The sequence below is a fragment of the Montipora capricornis genome, chromosome 2, assembly GCF_036669925.1.
Source record: "Montipora capricornis isolate CH-2021 chromosome 2, ASM3666992v2, whole genome shotgun sequence".
Classification (NCBI taxonomy): Eukaryota; Metazoa; Cnidaria; class Anthozoa; order Scleractinia; family Acroporidae; genus Montipora; species Montipora capricornis.
In genome coordinates this window covers 63,544,390-63,562,836 of record NC_090884.1, presented here as the reverse complement: position 1 = coordinate 63,562,836, position 18,447 = coordinate 63,544,390, and the positions used below count along the sequence as shown (strand labels likewise).

The 18,447-nt window shown below is 38.5% G+C and overlaps 2 protein-coding genes across 4 annotated transcripts in view; one reads left to right on the top strand and one right to left on the bottom strand.

Annotated features, from left to right (window-relative positions):
- The first annotated feature begins 3,983 nt into the window (after window positions 1–3,983).
- On the top strand, window positions 3,984–14,381 carry LOC138031011 (mitotic checkpoint protein BUB3-like). The gene is made up of 11 exons (XM_068878846.1): window positions 3,984–4,131; window positions 4,309–4,439; window positions 4,605–4,687; window positions 8,722–8,813; window positions 9,367–9,411; window positions 9,899–9,937; window positions 10,173–10,248; window positions 10,363–10,519; window positions 10,769–10,847; window positions 12,619–12,719; window positions 13,054–14,381. The coding sequence occupies exons 1-11, from the start codon at window positions 4,018–4,020 to the stop codon at window positions 13,112–13,114; spliced, it is 978 nt and encodes a 325-aa protein (XP_068734947.1). The 5' UTR covers window positions 3,984–4,017; the 3' UTR covers window positions 13,115–14,381.
- The window catches only part of LOC138030977 (iron-sulfur cluster transfer protein NUBPL-like), a 9,438-nt gene continuing 4,442 nt past the window's right edge, over window positions 13,452–18,447 (bottom strand). For all 3 annotated transcript variants that reach the window (XM_068878845.1, XM_068878841.1, XM_068878844.1), the window contains exons 6-11: window positions 18,168–18,225; window positions 16,802–16,928; window positions 16,282–16,367; window positions 15,866–15,986; window positions 14,927–15,009; window positions 13,452–14,494 (exon numbers count right to left, since the gene is read on the bottom strand). In XM_068878845.1, the coding sequence (XP_068734946.1) occupies window positions 14,426–14,494; window positions 14,927–15,009; window positions 15,866–15,986; window positions 16,282–16,367; window positions 16,802–16,928; window positions 18,168–18,225 (544 nt within the window). In that variant the 3' untranslated portion in view covers window positions 13,452–14,425. The remainder of the gene's footprint in view (window positions 14,495–14,926; window positions 15,010–15,865; window positions 15,987–16,281; window positions 16,368–16,801; window positions 16,929–18,167; window positions 18,226–18,447) is intronic.

The following is an 18,447-nucleotide window of genomic DNA, read 5'->3' as shown; positions in this document are numbered from 1 at the left end:
GGGAAGTTGAACCAGTGAATACCAGGATCAAATTCAACGAGTGGTCAGAGCGGGTCTTGAACCCGGGATCTCCAGATCTCGCCCTAACCACTGGGCCACACTGGCTCTTTAAACGTGTGAACTTGTCAGCCAAAGGGCATCTGCTGGTTCGACATGTGGGTGATCCCTCAAATGGTCTTAACGAGACCCCACTTGAAAAAATTAACTGGAACGCTGCAGTTCAATTCCACCCAATTCAGTGCCTTCTGTTTTTGTATAACACGTACGACAGGTAACCCAGAGCACGCTTTACGGAGCGTCTAGTTAGACTTCGATTACATTCATACAGTTCGCAAAACCATTGAATTACAGAACAGGCTGATTTGGTTATACCGGTATATAGCATTGGTCGACCAAGCGAAGGCCTTCCCGTCTTGCTTGTGTCTGTGTTTAAGTCATTATTTCGTGTTTGCCGAGAAAAATGAACAAATTTTTTATCGAGGGTTATCGTACGTTAAATTCTTTTTCAACGTGACTCTCGTTAAAGCGCTGATGGCAAGGACAGCGACCGGATCCTCTGAGATTTCGTTGTCTCCCCGTGTAATTCACTACTTGCACAAAAACCCAAAAATCTGCATAGGCATTGTTTTCGACTCTTGGGACATTTTCATGTCCCAGGAGAAATTGCAAACAATGGATATGCAAAAGTCTTGGGGGTAATAGAGGTGTATTATGGGATTTGGCAAGTAGTGAATGGCGAAAAACTGTCTTTTCCGTGGTCTATAGACCTTATTCATAAATGGAGGTCAATTTATGACTCTTATGTCCAAGTGCAAATTAGCCTACTAAGCCTCGATACCATACAGTGAATTGAAAAGAATTCTTGCTCTAAAATGAGGCTTGGTAGGCTAATTTGCACTTGGACAAAAGAATTATAAATGTGACCGCTATTTATGAATAAGATCTATTCAAAAGAGAACTTTCATATCCAAGCAGCGCCTGCTCAACTGGGCTCGGTTGTTCGAAAGCTGATTAACCTAATCCAGGATTAGCTTAAACTTTTGTTTCAAGTTTTCAACTTTTTGTTGAACGTTTCTTTGCTTATTTTTGTTTTACAAGATTGACTTCTTCTAATGTAAAGTTTTGCCGAATATCAGCGTTGAACAGCATTTGAGAGTAGAGAAATAAACTCCTTGGTTAATTTTTAATCTGGGATTAGCGTTAATCGGCTTTTGAACAACCGGGCCCTGCCGATCCAGTGCCTCGCGACGCCCCTCGTCCCTTTATCAGCAAACATCTGATTACTTGATTCATGCTGACTGGCATCAAAGGTTGCCTTATTAACTGCGACAAACAAGTTCATCCTTACACTGTGTTGTGTATTGAATGAAACAAAATTCATATGAAGGTGCCCCAAATGTTTTAAATTTCTTGGCAAGAAAATGTCGTTGTCGATTTTTGGTAAAGTTAAACGTGCTAAAAAGCGCATAAATTTGAATCATTAACGGCTAAAAAATCTGACGAGAGATCCAGGATTCAGCAAATTTTGTGGAGTTATTCAAGTTCATAACCAGATCCGTTTCAAGTTAGCCATCTAACGCACTCATACAGGGTGAACGGTCCTCACTTAACGTCCAATGTAATTTTCCGCATGGTTTCAGGGCATCGCGTCAAAACGGAGAATGAAGTACCGAACACTAATCGCAAAAAAAAATCATCTTCAAAAACGCACTAAACTGTTCGCCCAGACGCATAATGCGTCCTTTTGCCCGTCTTTATACTAGACGAATTTAACAGACGCACAAAAATGTTTGCCAAAGTTGAGGGGCCCCAATAGGGTTTTCGGGGTCCGGGATTTGGCCTTTTCAGATCCCGGGATTCGGGATTTTAAAGAAATTCGGGATTGCATTTATGGACGGGACGCGGGATTTAACGTTATTACGAAGCGGAATCCGGGGAATCGTCACGTTGAAGCTCTTAGATCCGGAGTTTCTGACGGCGAGAAATTTAAAATAAACTCAACTTTCGCCTTCGGCAACGACGGAAACGATCGGAAATTTAAGCTGAGCATTTTCCACCACGCTGACGGCGTGCCTTTTGTGATCTCTATGGCGTGCTCTTTGTCTTGAACTTTGGCTGTAATAAGATCAGTTACAAAACGGCCTCATGACCTTTGTTACTTGGAACCACATCACATTTTTTTACAAAAAGGGTCTCGTTTATGCTGTAGCGCATAGGTCAAAATGGTTTTTGAAAATGTCGGACAGCACAGACATCGCTGTTCGCGACGTACATGATATTATTGGTTGTGCGGCTCATTTTTATGAGAAGGGAAAGAGCAGAAATAAGAAAAAAGTACAAATGAAAGAAGAAAAGACAAAAGAAGTACAAACAGAGAGGAGATAATGCAAACAAACACTACCCCACAATTAAAATTAGGGCTGAAATTTCGGATACAAAAACAACATTTCTGGATATACAAACACTGGTATTTACAAAGGCGAAAGATTCAAGAGTAATTCAGTCCTTGATATGTGCACGCACTTGAAAGCTACTCAAACATTTCAACACAGGCACTTCTCCTCGTGCCACCACCAAGAGTCAAAAAAGGCTTCGTCAAAGGCGAAGCTCTGGGACTTCTCAGAACAAACTCTTCTAAAAAAATATTCGAAGAGCTCATCCAAAATTTTAAATCACGCCTACGTAAAAGAATTTATCCCAAGAATCTTCTTCAAAGGATCCTCTCAGAAGCTCTATTTAAAAACAGGAAATTGGCACTCCTTCAAAAACCACATGAGAGCAAACGAATCTTGCTTTTCGTTACGCAGTACCACCCAGCAGCGACGAACTTTTAATAGAGCGCCAACCACTGCTCAAAGTTACCCTCATATATTACAAAAAGAGGGCAGTCAATCGGCTATATACTTGTGAGAGCCAAATTACAAAACTGAAAGGCTAAAATACGCGCTAGCGAGTCGTGTAGGCCTGTCACTCCGGTACACTGCTAAACTTACATGCGAATTTAACAAAGTGGAAAATAAGATCAGATTCAATTACTACTATATAATAATAGACAATCACGCATCATTTCGGTTTAACGTAGACTTCTTCAGGGAGTTTTACAATAATGTATTAAACGCCTGTATTTAAGCCATATCTGATGGGAAAAATGAGGGCCACCTCTACGCGTTAGCTAGACGAAACGCGTCGGAGAAAAAAACTAACGAGGTGTATTCTGAATCAACTGTTGGTGTAATTGACGAGCAATTTGGACATCATGCTGTGACGTCATGCCCGGGATCGGGATTGGCCGATAAAAGCTTTCGGGATGAAGGGAAAATTTTGGTCGGGATGGCGGGATTGAAGAACCCTATTGGGGACCCTCCAACTTCGTTCCAGACGAATTACGCGTCTCTAGTGTAACTAACGGCCGATTGATCAAATGATATTTTCATTGCCAGCAGATTTAACTTCTTTCTCCGTATTTTAAAAAGTATTTTGGTCATCTCTGTCATTACTCAACATAGTGCTCTTAGTTTTAAGAGGTTAATTTTCGGATCCCAAGTTTTGGATTTCTGATTCCGGATTCCAAGTTCCGAATTCCGCTTTCCCCAAATTCTGCTGACATCATTTTGAGGACTCATAAAAACAGTTAGAAATCGGGCCTAACAATTGGTGAGTCGATGTAAGGTCTTATCGTAAAAAAAAATTGGAGACAATTTACGGTACTTATTTTATGACGTAGGGTAAAAAAATCTGTGCCATAGCCTGTGTGGCAGGCGTCCGAAGGGGAAGGAAAGGGGAAAAAACGAGCGTGCGGAGCGCGGGAGGGGACGCTCGTTGCCTCCTCCTTCCCTCCCTATACTCTCGCGCTCCTTTTGACCCTTTCCCTCCCCTTCTACGGCCTGCCACGCAGGCTAACATTAGGACGGAAAGATTGTTGCTCTTCAATCCTGGGGACGAGCACCGCCTCTTTGGTTAGGACTGGGCACTTCCCACAATGCACTGAGACCGTGATCCGCGCGCACATTTTTCAAAATGGCGGACGTACCTAACGAATTTCAACTTGATCAGCCTCCTTCAGATGGAATTTCGTCGGTCAAATTCAGTCCCACCTCTGCTTCCTTTTTGGTTGTGTCATCTTGGGACACAGTAAGATTACATCCGACTTTTTGATCTTCGCTTTTCATCTCAGTTTCTACTACATCGCTCTCTAGTGATGATAGACTTTTAAGTGTCAATACTATTTAGCTTAGGAAAAACTAATCATTGAAAAACACTTTGCAACTTAATTTATGGTCACCGTTTGATTGTTTTATCTTTTAACAGTCAGTAAGGCTTTATGATGTCCAAAACAACAACATGCGTCTCAAGTATAACCATGCGCACGCGGTTCTGGATTGCTGTTTTCAAGATGGCGTGCATTCATTTAGTGGAGGACTTGATAACACACTAAAAGTGTAAGTTAATTGAAAGCACTCCGACAATTAGCTTTTATAGTCATGAATTAGTTATTAGTTGTTGATCCCCCACGACAATGTAATAAATATCCACATAAGTAGTATGAAGAGAAAAAGTATGTCGGGCATTTTGTAGGCCAAATTAACTTGAGCTCTTTTTTTTAGCATGGACTTCAACACCTCGGCAGAACAAATTGTAGGAATGCATGAAGGTCCAATAAGATGCGTGGAATTTTGTGCAGCACTAGGTAAGTTACCACAATGTTATAACAGACCATTATACATGTACAGTTGTTTGCTTATTTACCAGGCTTTTAAATAAAAACAAGGCTGGAGTTGACCTTTTTTTGACACAAACCTCATTGCTTTTCTTATGGAAATCATGTTGTTGTAATGCAAACAAGCTTCTATTTACATAAGAAAAGCAATGAGGTTTGTATCAAAGCAAGGTCAACTCCAGCCACGCTTTTATTTAAAGGCCTGATACATGTAACTGAGTACACAACTGCAAAATGGTCTATTAGGAATCAGTAATTGCAATAGAGTGGTTTTCAATTGAGTGTCGAAAGTAATTAGTGAATTACTTTGGTTTATGATTACTTCACTCAGTGATTGGTTCAAAGTTTTCGCGCCATTTTTTCAACCAATCAGAAGTGAAACCAAAACCAATTGTGGCTCGCGCGTGCACATTTTCCCGCGCTTTGTGTCGGCTACGTGTAATTGCTTCGAGTTTTGATTGGTTTACTGGATTGTCTCCGTCCTTTTTGATTGGCCAAAGTAATTACTTTGGTTTTGGTTTTACGACACTCATTTGAAAACCGCTCTAATTAATTCAATGTAACTCCAAGGTACCTGTGTGACAAGAAAGATATATTTCATTGTTATTAAAATCATCTTTTCTATAGCTGGGCTTTAATTAATAATTACAGTTCCGCTCAGAAATATGTTAACCAAAATATGCGCACAATACGCGTATATCTGTACGCGTATGTGCGTATATCTATACGCGTACTTGCGTATATCCATACGCGTATGTGTGTTTCACCATACACATATTCGCGTATACCGATATACGCGTCTGCCTCATTAGCTTGCTTATTGTTTTGCTTATTGTTATAATAAAAAATACATGTAGCTTGACAGCACTAAAATAGTACACGACTACGAACTACATGACAAAGACGCACTTCCACAAACCGCTGTCGTGTTCGGAATACGACGAAACCACGCACAGATGTTTATTTCATGGATAAACATACAGTCCACGTTCAGAGTTATTTTGTTCCACACTATTAAAAGAGAGAATTAATAATATACAAAAGGCACACCATCAATAAACATGCAATTCTCGGAAAATGTTGGAGTTTACCTCGCCGAATACGACGGAAGTTCTACTCCTATTTGAAAGGTGTTGCATTACCTGTCACGATTTCCTCTTGATGTGAGTCATATGCAAATTTTGATAGATCGTTGTTCGGGCATTCCCTTCTACTTTAATTTGCTTTCAGTTTAAAACCAGCAGTATCAAATGATACGATACTAAAGAAATTGTTTCCCATTTATGAGTTGGTCGCTTCTCTTCATAAAAAGTTGTCAATTGAACGGAAAGGTAAAATGAAAAGGAATTGTTGATTTATCTTTCGATTGGATCAATTCCACACCCGCGAATATTATTTTTCACTCCCAATTTCACCGCGTGAATTTTTACCCTTAATTTCACGACGTGAAAGTTTTCACCGATAATTCACGGCATGAATAGTTTTATGCCAAGAGTGAAAGTTTCTTATCGTAGAGTGATTACGGCGTATTCACACCGTGAAAATTGAAATTCAAGCACCGGGACCGTGAAAAAATTTCACGGTTTTCAATGAAATCCATAAGGCCCTTTTTGCGTGAAGGGACACAAACGATACACGTATTTGAATGCCAAACTTAAGACAAATTTTTGTTTGCCCTCTGATTCATAAACATTGAATTACTTTTGCTTGTTATCCAAAAAATGCGCGACAGGAAGCGACCTGCGTGTTTGTAACATGATAGCTGTTGCAGTATGTAAATTTTCTGTTATCGGCTCGTGGCTTTGTTCAGATCCAAAAGTTCTTTGTTTTACTCAACAATGCATCACAAAGGAAATTTATGGTACTGAATAACAAAGGAAAATCAGACGCGCATGAACATACGCGTGTGTGCGTATAAGTATACGCGTATGTGCGTATAAGGATACGCGTATGTGCGTATAAGCATACGCGTATATGCGTATACACTGCGTATGCGCAGTTAACGTATATCTGAGCGGTACTGTAACTTTTGAAGTACAAAGCTGATTGAAAAGGAGGTGGCCAATTGTTTACTGATTACAAATGTAATTGTATCAAGTTTTCCATAGAGCAAATAAAATTTTAGTACAGTAGTCAGGAAATTCCCCAATCCTTTTGGGTGTGGGGAATAAAAACACCTTCCACTTCCCATACCTTTGTTTCTATTTGCCTCAGAATAGATGGCTGTGTTAACCCATTGACCCCTGTGCCTAACAATTTTACTCATTTAATGGGAGGCAATAGGCCTTTTGCAACAAACGATCACATGGTACAAAATCCGCCATGCTGCAGGGCAAGCTCATTATTATTTCCCCACTGGGACATTAAAAACAAAGGCAAGTCAAGTTTGACTGGTTCAAGTCTTTTTGTTTTAATGTCCCAGTGGGGGAATAATAATGAGCTTGCCCTCCAGCATGGTGGATTTTGTACCAAGTGATTGTTTGTTGCAAAAGGCCTATTCAGGAGTCAATGGGTTGGTTGATCACCAGCTCTTGCAGTCTTGGGGACTAAATTGCAGAGGGCACAGCTCTTGACATCAGGTCAAAAGCATACATAAGGCACCTCTGGCAGCTGCTATATGGTCCATGTCTGAGCACAGCACCATATCCAGATGTGATTACATGTAGCTGTGAGTCAATTTTGATGAGGATGGAAAAACCTGGAGAGACACCCTTTAGTCAAGTTGAGATAGACTGTAACTCAGCATTTATAATACAATCACAGAGGTGGGAAGCATGTTTCATGACAATGTGCTAGCTTTGCCAGAAGGTACATGATTCAATGTGGTCAGTTCTTTGGCCTTGCATTTTGTGGGGTGTCAGTAGCTCAAGGTGATTTTCAAATTATTAAAGGTCTGTTTTCTGCACATCTCAGTTTGATTATCACTTCTGATATCCCTTGACAGTAACAGCAGTTCCAATCCACTGCACATGGTGTGTAATAACTGTGTAGTTATTGCAGTTATCTTATAGAATATTGGAGTTAAAGGGGCACTGTCATGAGCTGCACATGCTCGAGTTTGTTTGCTCTCGAGCCCACGGAAAAGTCTAGCCACTATCATGGATTCACGCGCGAGTCACGTACATGTATATTTGCCAGAGTTTCTCCTTTGTCCACCGTGGCCCTCCCCAGTGGACACCATTTCGAATTTGTCGATTCAACTTGAAAAAAGTTAACCTAAGACTTTTCAAGTTTTTACAAGACGCTAGCGCATGCGCTTCTCCTGACAGTTTCCCTTTAACTGCAGCTTTCTCAACATTAAAGTTCTCTTGACTTGCTTTGGACATTTTGTTTTTGTCGATTCCTGACAGCTTGTGAGACACTGACATGTGACATGTATGTTACCAGCCAGGCAAATATCCAGTTTCACCAGAACTAATCCACTTTTTGGCCGAAGTACACATATACATGTATTTATGTTTACGTACTTTGGCTAGCATGATAAAAACTTAACTAATGGTTGTGTCTCACTGGTTAGGCTTGTTAGTGGTTCTACATGTACCATCTTTCCTGTTTGTGTATGTACATGTGTAGTGTACTTCTCACTGGCATTTCCATTTCTTAAACTGTTTTCCAGAGTTTTATCCTTGAGATGGCCATTTAAATGAAACTGTGACATATTCAGATTGACAAGTTTCTGTTTTGTACTGGCACTCCATGTGGAAATGAAAATGTTTCCTCAAGAGATGTCACTGCCCCCTTGATTAGAAGCGTGGCTTCATGCAATAACTCACAGAACTTAATAAACTCAGATATGAATCAATAATTATTATTATTACAAGATGACAGGTCTTGCTTGATTCCTTTTGGGAATGTACTTTATCTTTTCGTAATGATCATAATTAGATCAACATTTCTTCTCGTGGCCTTTGCCTTGTCTTAGCTTGTAGTGCCATACTAATTTTTGATATTTTATTACAAAAGAAAATTAAGTTCATTTGCATGTTTTTTGTATATTGTTGAAGGTTTAATTGTTACGGGCAGCTGGGACAAGAATATCAAGCTGTGGGACCCCAGGATAAGTCATTGTACTGGGACATATCAGCAGCCCGAAAAGGTAATAATTATAAAGTTATCACTTGTTGGGTAAAGCAAAGTTGGAAAGTTGCATGTCTTCTGTACAAATAATATAGTATACAAATGTCAGAGCATATCAATTTTGTAGTTGTTGAGCTTGTTAATTATAGTAGAAACTGTAGTTGAATAATGAGGGTTTCAGTACTGTATAGTTAATCTTAGTTAACCCATTGACTCCTGGGGGTTCCCCATTGACGAGTAAAATCGTCTGGTGTTAGACAGAGTAAAATACTTTGGCATTAGACAGTAAAATACTAAGTCTTGCCGGTTTAAGCATAAAGGGTCAATGAATGCTTGTTTTAAGGCCTTCTTTGTCAGGTATTTTCCTTCTCTCCATTCAGGGACAAGTTTTTGAAGAGGAGGTTAATTTCAAACTGGGATAAACATTCTGGAAAGGCTCATGTACATGAATAGGGTTGAGGTTTAATCATACTGCTTCACTTTGCACAACCTTGAATTCCAAAAAAGGAATCTTAAAAATAATTTTTTTTTCTGTTATTAACTTTGCATTAATTTTATGCATTGTTTTTAAGGTTTACACAATGGCATCTTCTGATGAGCGCCTTATTGTTGGCACGGTGAGCAGCTGTTTTCTTTAGTTCTTCACCACAAACAGCTTATAATGATAAGTTAATATGTTTTTGTGATGTGGGTAACCTTGAAAACAATTCCACTAGACTTGGCTAAAGCAGGGGCTCCACTTGGTCTCAATATGATGACATTACATTTTTATTAGTATTTTTTCCAGTTAATTCTTAATATTATTTGCATTGTGGATCAGAAATGCATGTCTTGGGGGGAAGTAAGTCAGGAACAAGGAAAGATGAGCTGTTTAAGTGTTACAAAGATAAAACTCAGGCATCTAGCACAGTAAATTGTAACAGTCTTATGCATTGTATATTAAGTATTTTGTATGTTATCTAGTGGTCTGAACTGGAAAGCTCCCTGGTTTTTATAATTACTGGGTCCAAGCTGTTTGCAAAAGACTTGCAGTCAACTTTTTTTTTCTTGGCTGACTGATGATGATGAACCACTTGAGTAATCTTAATTTTTGTTTCATTACAGGCAGGGAGAAGAGTTATGGTTTGGGATTTAAGAAATATGGTAAGAATCTTATTCTTACCTGAATGATAACAACATGATAAGACTGTTAACTTACTGGTAATTATAATAATATTATTTATTATGCACATTGCACGGCAGCAGTTGGACTGATGTAAGCACTTTTGTCTTTCGTGTCACACTGTGAGATTCCTAACCAATAATCTACAGTTAGATTGTTTCACATGGAGATACACTGTAAGTGGTAAATTACTTAATATACTGCTGTGTTTTTTAGGGATGTGTTCAACAAAGAAGAGAATCCAGTTTAAAATACCAAACAAGGTGCATTAGGACCTTCCCAAACAAACAAGGTTAGGATTTATTGTTTTATACATTGTATAAGAAATCTTTCCCATTCAAAAATTTACATTGGCTGTAGAGTACATGTACCATTCTGTAATTTATGGTTCATTGGACATCAATAGGCTATGTGTTGAGCTCAATTGAAGGTCGAGTGGCAGTGGAGTACTTTGACCCAAGTCCTGAAGTGCAGAAGAAGAAGTATGCTTTCAAATGTCACCGAATCAAGGAAGATGGAATGGAAAACATATACCCTGTTAATGCCATCTCGTTTCACAATATGTGAGTAAATGTTTTGGAACAAATGAATTCATAATAGGCTTGTTAACCAGGCATGGGTTGCTCGAAGCATGGAAACCTATAGGTTTTGACACCTCTTAAGCAACGGTTAGCACAAACCAGGCTTCAAGCAACCGGCCCCAGGCTGCTTGAATTTTGTCCTTTTTGGTGGTACTAAAATGTAATGTCAAAGAACCATGCCACAAGATTTGAAGTGTTAATGTTGTTGTTTCTTTACTCAATCAATGACAGACACAATACATTTGCCACTGGTGGCTCAGATGGGTTTGTAAACATATGGGATGGTTTCAACAAGAAGCGACTATGTCAGGTACATATGCTCTTGCTGTTTGGGGCTCAATATAAGAGTACGATGTATAATTTATAAGTAATAATTAAATACATTGTAAATGTATTGCCATCTTTGAAAATGAAGCAATTTGTTGAGTTTGGGTTTGGCAGAATATTTAACCCATTGACTCCCAGGGGCTCCCCATTGACGAGTAAAATCGTCTCGTATTAGACAGAGTAAAGTACTAAGTCTGGTTGGTTTAGGCCGGTTCGGACATCCAAGGGTTAATCCTGTCAACAACACCTGTGCTGACTTAAGGATGTTCGCGCGAAAATTTTTCAACATTGATTTTTTTCTGAAACTTTTACCACTGTAAGATGATGAGTTAGTTATGTCAGAAATGTAAAAAAAATGGGGGGTCACCGACTTCGTTTTGGAGAGAACATGCCCGGAAAAACACCCAAAATGTGACAAAATCGGGCTTCGTTAGCGAATAAGGCCAGTGTCTGTAAACCCAAATATATTGCAATTAAATCTTTGAAGTGAAATCTTCTCTGCCAAATATTGTTTAAGTGGACTCATTAAGTGAATTTAGTCAACTGGTGAAGTTCCTTAAAGATCAAGTTTGCGTTTAGCGACCACAGTTTCACGTGCCTTGCAGCCGCAAGATGGCAGGATTCGATGTCCCGTGAGCAGAAATCTTGAAATTTTTTTAACTTCCCACATTGATTTTTTGTTCATTTTTGGACAACGTGGAGATAATTGTAAATAAAATCCGTTTCTGGAAAGAAAAATAGGGGTCACCGAACGTCCAAGACCGTTAAATCAAGGCAAAGCTATAGCAATGGCCTTTTGCCCTATCATTTCTTATTTTAGTACTTAGCGCGCGCGCTCGTGTATGACGTGGCGTGTGCATTTGCGTGCGCAGTAAGGATGCGCAGAAACAATTGGCGCGAACGTCCTTAAAGGCCCACCTTCAACTGACAGGCTTTTCAACCGTTTGTTTTTGTTATGGAAATTTGCATTGCTTATCGTAGCGATCTTATTAGACGAATTTCAGCTTAGGTGGAATTTTAATTATATGAACATTGTTCTGTGGCACCCAATGCCTGTTGGTTGAAGTTGGGTCTTTAAAAACAATTTACTTAAAGCCATTTAATTAAGGAGTTTTTAGCTCTGTCAGTGGGAAGCAATTCGTTTGAATTTGGTACCAATACTTGTCACTGCACTTAAACAGAACATTCAAGCATAATAATTATGCCTGCAAGGGGAAAAGGGAACTTGTGGGTTGATTTTTTTTAATGTGAGGCAAAAACATGTAGGGATCAAGAGTTTGTAAGCTCTGAATAAAAATTATGCTCTGAGCAGAAAATCATTGCTTAAACTGCACGAGTCATTAAAGCAGCCACCTGGATCAGCAGCATGAATATTGTTGTGGGAAAAGTTTTGAGGTAGTCACCTGTACTGAAGGAAAAGTGCAGACAAGTACAGTACCGCTCAAAAGTAAGTTACCACCCTCTCGCGAGACCGTGCGAAAAACTGTGTCTTCATGAATGTAAGTTACATAATGTACTCTTCCCTAAGATAAACATGTTCACAAAAAAGGTTGCGCTCCAAAACGGAGCACCTGACTCTAAAAGTGTAATGGAAAATGCAGTTGGCAGTGGTATATTATTGTGAAACTTTTGCATTCCAAATGGCCAAGACAATTCAGGTGCACCAGTTTTGGTACTTGTATGTGGTGTATTCACTTTCTTTGCCATCACCAAGAAGGCCATGTTGGTGATCACCTCCATCACTTTAATTGCAGTTTCATCGTTACCCAACAAGTATATCATCACTAAGCTTCAGCAATGACGGCAGTCTGTTGGCCATAGCTTCATCATACATGTATGAAGAGGACGAGAAAGAGTGAGTATGCAAAGTCAACATTCAACAGTTTGTGGTCCCATCAATATTTTCGTATTATAACGACACTGGTATCACCTTGGGATATGCATGATCAGTGACACAACACTTTGTATTTATCTTAGTTCAAATACTTGAGTTGTAAATCGTATTTTTCAATTTATAGTTCCTTAGGAGAGAAGACTGTATGTATCTTTAATGGTTGTCTGACATTCAGTTGTGTCACTGCCCTTACTTTACAATGTAAAAGTGGTAGTCTCTGTACTGACAGTATTGTGGGCAAGGCAAAAAAGCAACTTTTTTTTCATTGATTTGAATTCCCTGTTCTTTTTTCCAGTCACTCGCCTGATGCTATTTACATCCGACGAGTTTCAGATGCTGAAACTAAACCCAAGTGAAAGGTCATTGCCTTTGCAAAGGAAGAAAGGAAAGACATGAAAATAAACAACAACAGCAACCACGTCACACTTCATTCGAAGAATTGTATGCATATAATCAACAAGTCTATTGTTGAGACTTTAAGGGTATTTTGGTATTTCCTTACATTACCACCAAATCCCTGCAATAAATAGTACAAGGGTTGTTTTTAAGCATATTTTATAGAGGATGTTACTGCACCCGCATTTTTTTCTTTTACCTGACGAAACTGTGAAAGTAGCTGGACATTGTGATGGTGACCAGTTCATTGATGACAGGCATAAATAATTTAACAGTAGACTTTTTGCACCGTTCAAGTTTGTTGTTTAAAAGTTGACCACGGTTTATTTGACAAAACCACCGTACCGTTCATAACAAATAACTAACAGTGGTTTTGGTTGTGCGTACATGTTGCCCTTCGTTTGTTCTACAGAAAGATATTCATTTTGATATAAGCTGATTGCTTTTTATTTAAACCGTCTTTTTCTTGTTCAGATAAATTATTATGTGGAGAGCAGTTTGTAAGACTTTTTCCAGAAAACCCAGTCAAGTGTGTACATCATGTTGTAGTTTTTACCATTCATTGAATACTCTTTTCTTATTCCAGTAGCTACATTGTTCCCCAAAGATTTTTTCTTTTCCATGTTGAAAGTTAACAGTACTTGTAACAACTTATATAAAAGAGGATGCTAAGACCCAGTGGGTATGATATATTTTGACATGGCAACTTCATACTTGTCAATTCATATCCATACAAGTTTAGGAAAACTTGCACTATTGTGGAACCACCCTGAATTCGTTTTACTTGCAAAGGGTAAGCCAGGAAAGCACTGGTTCTAACTATTTTTTTATCTAAGCTGTGGTGTTGTAAACTTATTTACATTAAGTCTGAGGATGAAATCATTGGTTTAAGTTCTCTTAGCCTTAGAGATGTCAGTCTCAAGCAACACAAAAATCTAGCTATGTTACGAAAGACAAATGGTGGAGTTTTCATAAGTTAAAACCATCTTAAGCAGTTGGCCACAGAAAACATTATTTGGACTGGATTTCTGGAACCACACCAACTTGTGATGATAACAATACTCTATAAAAAAAATTCTTGCAGGTCAGCATGGCCACACAATACCCATGATGTTGCAAGATAAGGCTGAATTACATGTAAAACCACTGTCCTCTTTCAATATAACATTCCAGAACAGCAAAGGACAGCATATTGGCATTAAAGTGCATTCAACAATTCCACCTGAAGATCGTGTTTCTCAATCATTCCGTCAAAACATTCCAATCCATTGTCATCTTGAATCTTCGTGAGATGGAAGCTTATCCAATATGCGACTTGCAATTGCTTTAAAGCATGTACTCTGTGTAAAGAGGTAAAATGTCCTCTAAAATAAATACTCTCATTTGTTAATGACTCTTTGCACGCATTGAAAAGTGTTCCCTTTGTTAATTTTATTTGACAATTTCCTTGGGGGAAAAACGAAACACCAGACACATGAGAATGCAGAAAAAAGTAGAACAGGAAAACGAATTGAGAAGAATGTGACTCTCACAAGATCTGTGCACTGTTCTCCAGATTTATATGAACTGATTTGAATTCCATGTGAACAAATTTATTTGCGAATAAACAGTAACACAAGAAACAATACAAGCCGTACGACGGTGATAACAATGCAAAAAAGAAAGGAAAGAACAAGTAAGGTTTAGTCATGGACTACATACTTTTAAGCTTATTTTGTAAAAGAATGTCTAGGGTGGAATAAAGCTTATAAAATGGGATTGCCGCTCATCACCTGAGGACTATCTGGTTGTGAAACTACTATAGGCGTTCCTGAATCTGCCATTTCTCTAATTTCAATATCCAGAGGAACATCACCTGAGAAAGATGAAACAAAAACGAAAATTTAAAGCAGCATTTATAAATTTAGAAGCATTCCTGGTTGTTTTTACAGTCTACACGTAGTTTAGCAAAAACATTTTCGAATTGGCCGTTCCGAAATTCAGCAGGGAACTGGGACGAGTTTCAAATTTTAACTAATCGATAAACTGACACTACCACATGAAAGATCATGTTGAGATTGGTCATTTGGTCAAGTATGGTGCTTTTAGGGTGAACAGAGACCAAGTTATGGACCTTGAAACATGGTTCAAAATCCATACAGGCATCTCTAGTTTGATACAGCGTCCCACAAAACCATATAAACTCTTTAAAATTTTATGATTTCCGTGATACTCTTTAAAATGGGCAAACATTGCGATTTTCATCGCAGCTTCTTTCAAATTGTAGGTACATGATGGGATTTTACAGTTGTCACTAAACTGATAACAAAAATTTAGAGTTTAATATGGTTTTGGGGGATGCATATTTCAAGGTTCATAACTTGGTCTCCGTTCACCCATAAAGCATCATACTTGGTCAAATGACCAATCTTAACATGATCTTTCATGTGGTGGTGTCAGTTCATCGATTAGTTAAAATTTGAAACTCGCCCCAGTTCCCTGCTGAATTTCGGAACGGCCAATACTGTTAAAAAATTCCAAAGATCTGCAACCTAGACATAATTCTGGAAAAAAATTGAATAAGATAACTGTGAGTGAATTGCTTATTGATATCTTTGACTTTGTCTCCCATTTTAACAAGTTTTGGTGTCCTAAAACTCTCAGAATATGCATTTCTCTATAGATTTAATCCAATATCTATAAACATAGTCTGAATAATAATTGTGAATTACTTAAGAGCTCCAAATCCAGTTCCTTGGCAACATTTCTTGCACCATCTTTGCCAAAGATGTAGGCTTTGTGTTGACAGTTAGGACAAACATAGTGGCTCATATTTTGAATGATTCCAAGTACCTAATGGGGAAAGTTAAGAAAAATAGTCATGCAAAAGCAGCCTACAAAGAAAGAAAAGCAGCAAATTTCATTGCTTACAAGCACACTGCAGAAACTGCAGGTGTGATAAGTATATTTTTAAAATCCTTGGGTCAGTTGATGAACTAAGAATAATTATTATAGTAAATCCATTGTACATGTAACTAGAAATCAATGAAATTAACATAAAACAGCACTAAGGACAACATTGTTAGGACACTAGGATTGCATTATAAAATTAATAGTGATGAAATGAAAAGTTGATGCTAAATCTTACCGGGACATGAACTTTTTTAAACATTTCTGCTCCCCTACGAGCATCAAGTAATGCAATATCCTGAGGAGTTGTCACAATCACAGCTCCTGTGTATGCATATAAAACCAGCAATTAAAGTAATACATGTCTACACTAGATGGGTGTTGTGTGTGTGTGGGGGGAGGAAGTGCCCAAAGGTTGCTTCAGCCTGGAGCTGCTTCAGAATGCTGTGGGTTACCCTGACAATGCTTTCAGTGGCATCCATCCACATACACTATCCTACTGTTAATGAGTGGATGGGTGGAGTAAGAGCACAAGAGCTCTGACAGTGACCTAACCTAAACAAGAGAGCTTTAAATTCACATAACACCAACAGAAATCTGCTGCTGAAGCCAATAAAGCCAAAAGACTGGTGGCTAATAATTTGCCTTAAATTTAACCAAGTAACATTTTAAAAATTTCAAACCTACTGAAACAATTCAGTAAAAATAGAAACAGCAACTCAGAAACACAAAAGACTTAAGGATGACCCACTGCCAACCTGAGATGGGAATCAGTTGAGAGATTGACAGCTGTGTGTCTCCTGTTCCTGGTGGCATGTCAATCACCAGTACATCAAGTTCACCCCAAGCCACCTGCCGCAACAATTTTTCAATGGCAGACATCACCTGTGGTAGACAAACATTTACAATGTGACAGGAAAAAGGAATCAAAACCTTAGTAATAAATAAATAAATATTATTTTGTAAAATTGAACTGAGGTGCATATCATAGCAGTTCAACTGCACCTACATACCACTGGGAGTTTGGTTTTGAATCTTGGGCAGACCAGCACTCAGAGTATTAATTTTAAATAACTGAGGAGTAAGTGCTGCCTTTCTACAGTACCTGCTAATGTTTCAACTTTTGAGCCTTCGCAGGCAACACAGTAAATTGTACTCCCTGCCTTACCTCGGTAATAGTAAAGGAACCCATACTCTATTCTAAAGAGTAAAGGAAACAGTCAACATCATGGTGGTCTATAACCCATTCATTCTCGGAGTACCTGCGAATCCTACTTGTTATTCAAAAGTTCTTAAAATAATGAAATGTTAGTATTATTTAGTGCTGGGGCACTAATTGGGGATACTCCACAGAAATCAAATGAAATCAAATCATAGATTAGTTTTTGAGGAGAGGGGAAAACCATTTGCATATTCTATGATTGAAATAGTGCACTGATGAGCTCTTCTGCCTTGCATTTGTCCTATCATTTCAATACATTCTCTCTGCAATTCAAATATGATTTTTCATTAATACCCCAAATTTGGGTTATTTTAATCTTCTTACAACTTTTTGATGAGTCATTTGATCTTTACGTGTTTTCAAAGGCCTCAGACATTTTGACACTCACAAACTAAAGTATTAAAAACAGCAAATGCATAGTATGATCCTAGGTTTGAGTTCCCTGCTACCAGAGGTCTATTTTCTTATGGATTCACTGGGCAGCTGAGTATCCATGGGGAAAGAGACCTCTGTCATAGGTCAAAACTCACTATGTTGAGCGTGCACAGCAGTTACTCATCAACAGAATCTTCACACGATAATTCACATGTTTTACATGCTCTCTTAACAACAGCGAAAGTACTGTAAAAGAATGTGCAAAACACAGCGGGCTCAAGTCACAGTCAGCAAACATATCACAGGGTATGTATGCATTTTGAACTATAGTGCCATCCAAGGTCGTGGATGGCGGTTGGGTCAAAGTGACTTTTGACCGGCCATTGCAGAGGTCTCTTTTCCTGTACTCGTCAGTGGTGACCCAGCAAACACAAAAGAAAAGAGACCTTTGCTAGCAGGGAAAGGTTTGAGATAAAGTGGAGTGATTCTCAAGTGGACAATCAACTGTAAAAGAAGTGTCAGCTCACCATTAACCCTCTCCAGACTATTGGTGCCCCTTCTTCCACTAGGAATCCCATGGACATGCTGCAAGGATGAACAAACACTTCAAACTGTTTTGGTGCATATTTTCAAGACATGTTTTATGGAGATGATTATGATGACTGCACAGTTAATGTGTTTCAAGTAAGAACAAAGCAAAATCAATTAAGCTGTCACAGTAATGAAAAACTATTTGTCTTGCACAATTATATTTATTTTCACTAGCAAATTACACAAAAGGGTTAGGCTAAAAATATCTATATTTTT